The sequence below is a fragment of the Amphibalanus amphitrite genome, unplaced genomic scaffold, assembly GCF_019059575.1.
Source record: "Amphibalanus amphitrite isolate SeventyFive unplaced genomic scaffold, NRLGWU_Aamphi_draft 000030F_arrow, whole genome shotgun sequence".
NCBI classification, from domain to species: Eukaryota; Metazoa; Arthropoda; class Thecostraca; order Balanomorpha; family Balanidae; genus Amphibalanus; species Amphibalanus amphitrite.
Genome location: NW_024881526.1, coordinates 101,993 through 112,026, shown reverse-complemented (window position 1 = coordinate 112,026; position 10,034 = coordinate 101,993). Strand labels below are relative to the sequence as shown.

Genomic DNA, 10,034 nt, shown 5'->3' with positions numbered 1-10,034 from the left:
CTGTGAAGGATGATTCGAAAGCCAACCGCCGTAGCGGCCTGACGTATCGTTATTCAAAGTCTCGGCCGACTGTTTATTACTTTTGGATTCTGTCGTCAAATTTGCAATACATACTTCAAGAAAAGAAAAACCGTGTTGGTTATACGGCTCGAACAAGAGGTCCCCAAACAGACTATCACAGAAGAAGAAATTGTTTATTTACTTTTTACATTTGTTACAACACATCACGCGGAGAACACAGTGCAGAAACCGCAGTACGTCAGAATACCCGCAGTAGGGACGGAGCCGGTTCTTCCCTGGACAAATACAAGCGTGGAAAGGGAGAGGGAGGGAGAGAGAAAGAGAGAGGGAGGGAGAGAGAAAGAGAGAGGGAGGGAAAGGGAGAGGGAGAGGGAGAGAAGGAAAGAGAGAAAGAGGGAGAGAGAGAGAGGAGAGAGAGAGAGAGAGAGAGAGAGAGAGAGAGAGAGAGAGAGAGAGAGAGAGAGAGAGAGAGAGAGAGAGAGAGAGAGAGAGAGAGAGAGAGAGAGAGAGAGAGAGAGAGAGAGAGAGAGAGAGAGAGAGAGAGAGAGAGAGAGAGAGACAACAACAGTGAGGACGAACTCGACGGTTATCGCCAGCCTGCACCTGGGCTTTGGGGAACCTGAACTGTGCAGCGGACTTTGAATGTGCAATGGGAAATCGATCGCCACCTACCGCCAGCCGCGATCGCTCCGTTTGCTCTGCGGGATCACGCTGTGTTGTCCCCGATCACACCACCTCTGCTCCCAGATCACGTGCGTCAGCTCGTGACCGTCGATTCAGGTCAGCCCCACGAGACAGCGCGCCCGACGGCGCAAATGGGCATACATTGACTATGGTCGGTAATATAAATTGCATGATAATGGCAGCACTCGGTATTATAAAGCGTAGCAGATGTAGTTTAGCCATTGCTGAATACGTTAGCTTACTGCATAGTACATACAGGCCGATGGGGCGAGGAATACGCCAACGATTTGTTCGAGGTAGAACGAGACGATCTGCCCGTTGCCGTTTATTCGAGGTAGAACTCTTCAGAATAAAAAAGCGCGCTAGGCTTCGGAGACGCAGTGACTAATGCAAGGTTTTAAAATTTCGGCCTTCGGGTAAACCAGTGACCTCTGAGGTAATGCTAACGGCTCTAGGATCAGCTTCTTGTTTTTGTGATTACCATCAGAACAGATAAAGAGCCACACGCCACGCCTTCTCATAAGCAGCCAGGGAGACAAATTTAGCCAAGTTTATTTCACAAAAAAAAAAAAATACACGAAGGAAACTCCTCACAGTTGACTGGACTGCCTATATCACAGAAATCATATGTCTTGCCTTTTACCTTCCTGTTGTCGCACATGTGCCAAACACCCTGGTAAGCGTTCGCTGGCAATCTTCACTCAAAATAATCCAAAACTACGCGTCAAAGTAACGGTTTTAGTCAAACGAAACAGAGCCAAATCCGATACAGCGAAACAGCGAAAGACAGATGCGGCTGGCTCATCGGTAGGTATTGCTCTGAGAGAAAGGGGCAGATCGCGGGGCACTAGGCACCACCGGCAGAGAGCTTCTCAAACAGATCATTGCGAACTAGCGAGGGCGAGCATTGAAAAATTCACCTCCGTCGGGTCCCGCTGCATGAATGCCTTGACCACGTTGGCTGCGTCCGACAGGAAGGTCTCGGGCGAGCTCGGGCCGTGGTTCACCGGAGCCGGGCGCCTGCCATCTGTCGGATAGAGGCAGAAACTCAGCTTCATCATCCGCCGTCAGGATTGGTAAAAACATGGCCAAGGCATACAACTGGAAAATGACGTTCACGATTTATAAACTTCATGACATTTTCTTAGATGCAAAACCTTAGTCGTCGAAAAGGAACTTCTTCGAAGAACAACAGCATCGCCTTATGCTTCCGAGAACTAGATTTAACAAAACATATGGTTTCTATGGCAGGCCACACAGCAGTGGCTGCTGTGTGATGATCGACCATCCAGCCGTCGATCGATCGACCGTTGGACTGATCGACCGTCGACCGATCGATGAGATCCACTTACCGAGCTCGTACAGATGACCGTCCACCTGGACAAACGAAATGAAGTGCTTGTCGAGCTTGTCATCGCGCGACGGCGTCTCCGTCTGTCCCTCGTGACTGGCGGCCTCGTGGGCCGCCTCGAGCTGCTGGAACTTCTCCAGTGAGACTGCGCGCTCCTCCGGCGTCTGGCCGGCCGTCTGGCTGAAAAACTCGGCCAGCGGACCGCTGCTTAGCTCCAGACTGTGGACACAGACGGAGGGGGGAGGGCGTGAAGAGACGGACATGGCTGCCAGCGGCTCAGCTTGCAGTCCTTCATTATACGAATGCGCTCAGATATAATCATCGAATATGATGCATATATGATCACAATGTGATCGGTGGTTAGACGGAAGCGTCAACGATGCACGACAATCATGTCAAATTTATAAATCATTTTTGACAGGCTGGTTTTACGATCCCTTGATATTTTGCGATCTTCCTGCAGACTGCCATTTCCCAGCTGACAAGCGATAAGTGGAATACCGATATGACCACCCCACCCCATCCGCTACTCACGCCTCCTGGTTGTTGGCGAGCGCGTGCATCAGCGCGACGGTGCCGCAGGCGTTGCTGATGGTCTGCCTCATGAAGTACAGCTTGGGCGACATCACCTGGCCCTCGGCCTTGATCTTGTTGTCCTCGTTGGCTGCCGCCGTCTGGGCCTGCAGATAGGAGGAGGAAGTGAACACCTCGGTGCATATAACACACATAGACGAAACCAATTCAGAGTGACAGTGACACGACTAACCCGCATTGGTTTCAGTGAGCAGCAGCAGTACTTACCACCTCAGTGAGTGGGTAGAGCAGCAGGACAGCCGCCACTGGCTGCGGCACCATGGCCAGCAGCTCGGGCTCCATGCCGAACACGTCGGTCACCGCCCACTTGGCCGACAGTCCCAGGTTGTAGAGGAAGCTGTTCATCACTTCTGGGTTGGACTCGAGCGGCAGCCAGCGAGTCTCGGCCTTTCCGGCACCGGTGTCTCCAGATTCATCAGACATTGTTATGGCTGACGGGCACAGACACAGACACATACCAGTTTTGTCATATGTCATTATTCACATTGGCATTATAAAGGAATGAATTACCAGTATGCCTCTAGTCCTCTTGGCTCTCATTGCTGAACAGAGCACTGGTGCATAACTTAGCTACCTCCGAAGATATCGGGGTAAAACTTCCTAAATTGGATAATTGGCATGCGATCTATCACATATATTGTTTTAAGAAGAAAAAAAAAGAAATGTACTCAGAGAAGGTCCGATCTACAATTGTGGCGCCGTTGATACAAATATGTAACAGGAGATATTGTAGGTTGAAGGTTGTAGGTTTTTAGGTTCTAGGTTGTATGTAGTTAGAATTTCAAATGATGTATGTATGTATGTATGCATTGTTCTAACTTCTAGGTTGTGTTAGGTTGTAAGTTTGTATGTTTTAGGTTGTAGGCTGGTAGGTTTATAGGCCCTCTAGGTTGGTAGGTTGTAGGTTTGTAGGATGTAGGCCAGACTGGAGAACATCCACACACTACGCCGGACGCCAGTGAGACCCTTTTGCGCCGAAATTCGGCACAAGCGATTTTGCGGTGAAATTTCTGCATGATAGACGCCACAAATCGAGTACCTATTTGTGCTAAAAATAAGCCACCATTGTATATGTATGTATGTATTGACATCAAAAGCCTTCCACATATGGCGTGGCGATTACGGCTTAGATCCGAGTATAATAGGTGACAATCATGCCAAGCCTATATCAACCAGACGGAGCGTTCGGAAGCCTTGGACGCTCTCCAATGTTTGAGCGTCGGAATAAGTTTTTATTTCCACGGAGACCCCATACATCAATACGTATAGCGCACTGTAGCGTCGTGCTGTGAAACAAGGCCGGAGTCGGAAGTTCCGGGGCCACAAATATCGACGGAGCGTGTGTTCGAGGCTGGCGGGATCCAGCGAGGGCCGGGCAGCGGAGGCCGGAGAAGCATGCGATTCGGCACATCAGCCTCTTCTCGGCACACGACGCAGAGCGCCGCGGGGCACCGCTTTTCGGGGCACTGCTGGCATGCCGCAGAGTGGAGACAGCTGATTCGGTGCAGTACTGTAGCGAGCGGCCCCAGTGGCCCGCCCTCATCTGGTGCACCGAAACGGCGTCCTCTCGGTCCTCTCCGGGGATAGGGAGCGGCGGCGTGCTCCCGAGGAGTGGCTTGAATACTGACTCGGACCAGTTGTCGCGCCATTGATGCGAGGCTGTACAATGAACCGCCTTGGTCAGCGAGCGGGCGTTTGAGGGTAGGGTGGCCGCTAGTTTCGCCAGGTCGTCCACGCTCTCATTCCACTCTATACTGCATTGGGCAGGAACCCACTGAAGTATTACTTTACAATGCTCGGCAATGTATGACAATGTCTTCCACACCTATCTCCACGATGAGGCCTCACCTGGGCGGCCGCTTGCGCTGAGCAAACTCAAGGCAGCTCGCAAGTTCAAGCTCGCAACGACCGGGACAGACACCTCATCCCGAAACCTCTCCTTGTAAATCGGACTCCTTCTGAACATTTACCATAAAAAATTATAGGAGAAACTTCAAAAATATAATTGATTTTCATGCTCATGAAAATTCAGAATTTTCAAAACTTTGGAAATCTAAGATATCAGTGTGGTAGCTCTGTTTATCTTGAGTCCTCTGATGCAAAGAAATTGGATCTAGCAAAAATAAATAAATAAAAAAACAAGCTTTTGACTGGGATTGCAGCACAGTAGTAGTACAATGTTTTGCATCAAAATGGTAGGTTGTAGGTTGTAGGTTGGTAGGTTCGGTTGTAGGTTGGTAGGTTGTAGGTAAGGTTAGGTCAGGTTAGATTGTTTACTTATATATTCAACCGCAAAAAATTGTTGAGCACGTGAGACAAAGATATGGCAGCTCGGGTGACGTCTGGTAAGAGAGTACCATACCAATACCAACATGACACCACTCTGAAGTCTGACATTATTTTGGCCAAAAAACAAAAAAATTAAACAATCTTTATTTAGAAAAGTTTTAAACTGCACAACAGTGGATAATGATAAGGAATCAAAATCCAATGAGTTTTGGGGATTTCAATTAGGATAACCTTTTTATGCCCTAAGTGTCAGACCATCTTTCTCGATCCACCCTTGCCAAGTAAAGACCCACCCCAAATGAATATGTGAATCGTAAGAAATCACAAACCTCACCGTTTTTAATTACCTCGTATTCGTAATTCAAATTTGAATTCCAAAATCTAATTATCCGCTGACACACCCAGGGATAACTGTCACAGGAATGCGCTGTGCGCCGGTAAACAACAGATCAACGCAAGGTACCAAAAAATGTAGAATGATGATTACGGGAATTTGGGGAATCAATGACGTCATTCTAAAATAAAATAATACTTTGCACAGTGAAATATCAATATAATCACAGTTTTTGTCATTGAAAAAATAAATATAGGCAGTAAAAATTGTTTTCTTGAAATAAAATGCTAGAAACTACGCTTAGTTGATCAGTTTACAAATATTACCTCTGATGTCATTTAAACAGAATAATTCGCTTTTGACTGTTGACGTGAGCTTTTACAAAAGTGGCGCTATTGCTACGATATGCACACCGACTTGAACATTTGCCCCGCGTTCGATGTCTCTCGGACGACGAAGATTCTACGCCGTCCGGCCAATCACGTTCCATAACCGCAGCCGAGCCCCCGCTGACCTTGGACGGGATTGGCCGGACGGCATAGAATCTTCGTCGTCCGAGAGACATCGAACGCGGGGTTGATTTATGTAGCTCGTTGATGTGGTCTAGGAGCTTTTGGAGAGAATCAGAATTCAAAAACGCTAGGGAAGTTTTGATTAAATTTATTTTTATCTTCAAAGAGTTCACGCCAGGTAAATTATCTTCCTTACAGGATTGTGTCGCTTATGCAGTTATGCACTTATGTTGATGTCAATGTGCAACGAAAATAAGCCTAATTAAAAATTTTGATTATTAAATATTTGGTAGGTACTTCATCTGGTCATCTGTAATGGCCATGTAGGTTGTAGGTTGGTATGTTGAGGGTTATTAGGCTAGTACGTAAGGCGGTTTAATAGTAGAGTGGACGCCACACAAGGGTTTTCCAACTTCAATTTGAACTGATGAGAGGCGCATACCCGGAGGTGCTTCTATGTAACAAAACCTAAACAAACCTAACCTGACCTAACCTAACCTACAACCTAACAACCTACAAACCTACCCTACAGCCTACAGACCTACAGCGCCTCTCCTCAGTTGGAAAACCTTCGTGTCGCTTCTACTATAATGATAAATTCCGCTAAGGCTAGGGCCTAGGTCATGGTCTATTATGTCCTGGATTATGTTATTATGTTTTTATCAACCCAGACTTCATCTTCACATTTAACCAATTTTTTTGTGACTCAGGGCTTTGAGAGCAATGAGCAGTATCATTGCCTAAATAATATTTCTAGAATAAATGCTTGCTCATGCCTCAAACAAAGTTTTGTTTTGTTTGGCAGTGTTTAGTCAATATATTAACCACCTATACCAGTCTTAGTGTTATGCATGGCCATTATTATAAAAAGGTCATTGGACAGATATTTTGTGCCACATGCATCATTCAGAAATAACCTATTTGACATAGATGTACCATCTGTGCAATGACTGCTCATGTAATGCTCATGTAAAGGAATGACCTAATCATGTGAAACAGTACTGAGTACAGAAAACTTTTGAAAATGATCATACTGGTATAAGGGGGAATAATCAACAACTCAACCTTTTTCTTTGCTTATTGTAAGTTGTGTTCAATTAAAGTTAGTTATACCTTATCAAAGATAATTAATCCTATAGCTATGCCATTTGGTTCTGTATTTCCTGGTTGTTTTCTGACTGCATGCTATTCTTCCAGATAACCTGCTGCAAAAATGTCTGGGTTTTATGATGACACCCAAGGACAGCAGAATTATGGATGGGGAGAGTACAACATGGGAGATGACACCAATGGATTCCAACAAGACAACATGTAAGCTACTTCCAAATGTGCCTAAAGTAAAATATAAACATAGAATTGTTTTCCAGTCATGAAACCAAGTCAAGCTTTACACCAAGCCAACCTTTACACCCAGCTCCTAGCTCTAATCTTTTTGAGCTTTGGCATCACCTTTTGATTTTTTCGACAATAAAGCATCTCATGAAAAGCCCAATATCTTTTTTACATTTATCTGTAAATTTTACACCAAGTCAAGGTGCTGTATTCGAAAATATCGTTTCCGTTAGAACCGAACTCGTCCGCCAACCGGGCAACTTCACAACTACCACTTCCCGTTCTATCCGCCAGGGGTTTCCAGTCGTTCGACTACGGCGGCGGCGGCTCTGCCGACCTGGGCGGCGGCGGCGCCGGCGCTCCGGCCAGCCCGTACCTGCAGCCGGAGCCGGTGCCGGCCTACTCGGGCAGCCTGCTGACCCCGGACCCGGTGTCCGGATACCCGGAGGACGGCTCCGGCGGACAGTTCGACCAGGAGCCGCCGCTGCTCGAAGGTGGGCGCCGCTCGGGCAGGGGACTCGCCGCTCCAGGGCGGTACTCCCCGCCCATCGCGAGGGACACGCCGCCGGTCGGGGTGCTGTTTGGTGGCCGTTTGTATCAGCATGCTTATGCTTTGTCCCTAACAGGGGTGGAGAATTAGGGGTTTTGAGATCTGTGGGGCTCGTCTGCCGAATTAGGGGTTTGGAGATCTGTCGGGCTCGTCTGCTGCGGCGGATGTGATTAGAATGAGACCTGGAGCTGGCAGCCGGCGATGCCAGTCGCCTCTGTAGTTAACATTCAAAAGTGGCCCCATATAATAGTGCTCCAGGGGTGCTTGAATCATGTCGGAGACAAACTTCTTTGCGTAAGTCGCGAGGAGAGTGATGCTGCTGGGAAAACGTACCTATATGTGCTTTTTTACGCAGGAATTGGACGCTTTCATTCGCCAGGTGCTAGAAAAGCACCCCCTGGGATTATGACAATTCTCCACCCCTGGTCCCTAAATGGGAGCTGCCTACTTGAATGTGCTACTAGTTGCCATTGGTGAACTGAGTATGGCCCATGCGCCTCATTGTCGATTGGCCACTATAAACCTCTATACTGGTCTACACAGGTCTCTAGCCACCTAGCGTGCTCTCGTGGAAACTGGGTTGACAGTGGTGACCGAACAGCGCTGGGGGTGCAGGAATACCGGTACGATATCGGTACGAACCGATCCGCTGGTAACTGGGTCGTAGAGCGAGGGGCACATTCCCGTCAAAACTAATATAGGGACGTCTGCTACTGCTTTTTAGGCGGAGAGCAGTCATGAAAACGTTATCACAGAAAATTTCCTGTGACTCATAAGGTAGATGTGCCATTAAGCGAGCATTTGCTTGAGCGCATGGGCATTCGGCATTTGATAAAAACTTTACCTCACATCCATAGCAGATTCAATCGATTTATATGTTTTATCGATAGTATCTGAAAGAGGTTCGCATCATTTAATATCTGAAAGAATTAAGCTTTTGATTGCAAGTAAGTCCCGGTGTTGATCATTTTCACACTTCAGCCACACTTCTTTATGCTTGAGCGAGGATATGGTGACATCGTCACATCGCATTTTAAATGGGCTTCTAGTAATCGTTTCAATGTCCATTTTTCGTGAGAAAAATCTTCCCATGATTGCTTAGATTTTGCGAATAGAATCGCTGTAAATTAAAACCGTTGATATTTTTATCTTACGTGAATATGGCATATTAAGAAATGCATATTCATATAAGTTCTTTGAAGCGATTGGTTAGCAACATTGCTCTTTTTGACTGGCTTATTGGAATGATACTGATTTCGGACTTTTGATAATTATATATTTTATGATTCGACCACGCAAAGGTTTAATCTGCAAACGATGTTTGCTTCGTTTTGCGCAGGAAGGCTCTCGTCGTTATGTTGATGAGTATAATGGGTCGCACTCTGTGTCTAACGGCTGTGCAGGCTTTATCTCTGCGGATGTATGAGTAGGAAATGATCAAAGCTTGTGTTCCTCGGCCGCATAATGGAAGTCTCCGTTTCGAATGAGGACAGGCTGTTCATATAAAGGAGACGATGCCTCATAATGACATCGCGCTGGCTAGAAAGATGTCCTTGAAGCAGCGAAAAGAAGAAGAAAATCCGGACGTTGCGAGCTCACCACAAATCCTCGCCGGGCGTACTCGTGTAGTGCTCCGTAAGACAGCTGTGGGACGAGGCCTTTTACATGCCGGAACGAGTCAGCTGTTTCCTGAAATGGCCGCCTGAAATCGGATGACTCTGCATTTGAATTCTGGGATGCTGCGGTGCTGGATCAGTCAGCCGGCTCGCGACTGCCGCCGGAGCTGACTGGTCGCCGACAGGCCGGTTACGCCAGGGTTCATGGCTGGTTAAAGGTTGATTGAATTAAAGTTGATCAAAGAAAAGTTTGTGCGAAGTTGATTTTGCATAATTTCAATGTATCAAGCCTGCTCGCGTCAATCTGCAATATTCAAAGCAGTTTATGTTGAATAAGGAAAGTTCGACTTTCCCGGAATCCATATAGTATTTTCCACACTATTTTCGGTGTGATGAGAAACTTGTGTGCAGGCTTTTCTTCCATGGATTATTTTTACTTTAGTTTAAAGCGGCGAGCCCATTTGAAGTTCCCCAACTGATTACCTATGCCCGGGAGCGAGTCATTAACGTGATTTCGCTAATCAGATTAGTCGCCAGGGAGGATGAGAGAGGCTCATTCTGCCGGGCTCATAGCTGATGAGACTGGGCGGGCCGGTGGGCGGGCGTCTGAGACGGCCTACCGGCCGTCTTCGCTCTCCGGACAGTCAGCTGACTACCGTGGCATGGTTCAGGACTGGCAGAATCAGCTGAGTACCGTGGCATGGTTCGGGACTGGCAGAATCAGCTGTCTACCGTGACATGGTTCAGAACT

At 47.3% G+C, this 10,034-nt stretch overlaps 2 protein-coding genes across 3 annotated transcripts in view; one reads left to right on the top strand and one right to left on the bottom strand.

Annotated features, from left to right (window-relative positions):
- Nucleotides 1-1,239: 1,239 nt before the first annotated feature.
- LOC122367200 (ubiquitin carboxyl-terminal hydrolase isozyme L3-like) lies at nucleotides 1,240-5,417 on the bottom strand. Of its 2 annotated transcripts, none has more exons than XM_043340095.1 (5): nucleotides 5,287-5,417; nucleotides 2,858-3,081; nucleotides 2,591-2,736; nucleotides 2,058-2,275; nucleotides 1,240-1,732 (listed from the first exon to the last, which is right to left on the bottom strand). In XM_043340095.1, exons 2-5 carry the CDS (start codon nucleotides 3,071-3,073, stop codon nucleotides 1,587-1,589), a joined length of 726 nt encoding a protein of 241 aa, XP_043196030.1. In that variant the 5' UTR covers nucleotides 3,074-3,081; nucleotides 5,287-5,417; the 3' UTR covers nucleotides 1,240-1,586. The 2 variants fall into 2 exon arrangements, with proteins under 2 accessions (XP_043196030.1, XP_043196039.1); XM_043340104.1 differs by having other exon boundaries at nucleotides 5,274-5,379.
- A 471-nt stretch (nucleotides 5,418-5,888) lies between these two features.
- LOC122366563 (protein YIPF5-like) overlaps nucleotides 5,889-10,034 on the top strand; it is a gene marked incomplete at its 3' end in the record, with an annotated part of 101,800 nt that continues 97,654 nt past the window's right edge. Inside the window, exons 1-3 of the mRNA XM_043338952.1 lie at nucleotides 5,889-5,963; nucleotides 6,983-7,096; nucleotides 7,412-7,611. Of these exons, the coding sequence (XP_043194887.1) occupies nucleotides 6,999-7,096; nucleotides 7,412-7,611 (298 nt within the window). The remainder of the gene's footprint in view (nucleotides 5,964-6,982; nucleotides 7,097-7,411; nucleotides 7,612-10,034) is intronic.

Excerpts from the sequence above, each read along its gene's own strand:
- LOC122367200 (XM_043340095.1), bottom strand. The coding sequence starts at position 3,073 with ATGTCTGATGAATCTGGAGACACCGGTGCCGGAAAGGCCGAGACTCGC. Across the intron at positions 2,737-2,857 it reads TCTACCCACTCACTGAGGTG|GCCCAGACGGCGGCAGCCAA; the intron begins GTAAGTACTGCT and ends TCCTATCTGCAG. Across the intron at positions 2,276-2,590 it reads CTCGCCAACAACCAGGAGGC|TCTGGAGCTAAGCAGCGGTC; the intron begins GTGAGTAGCGGA and ends CTGTGTCCACAG.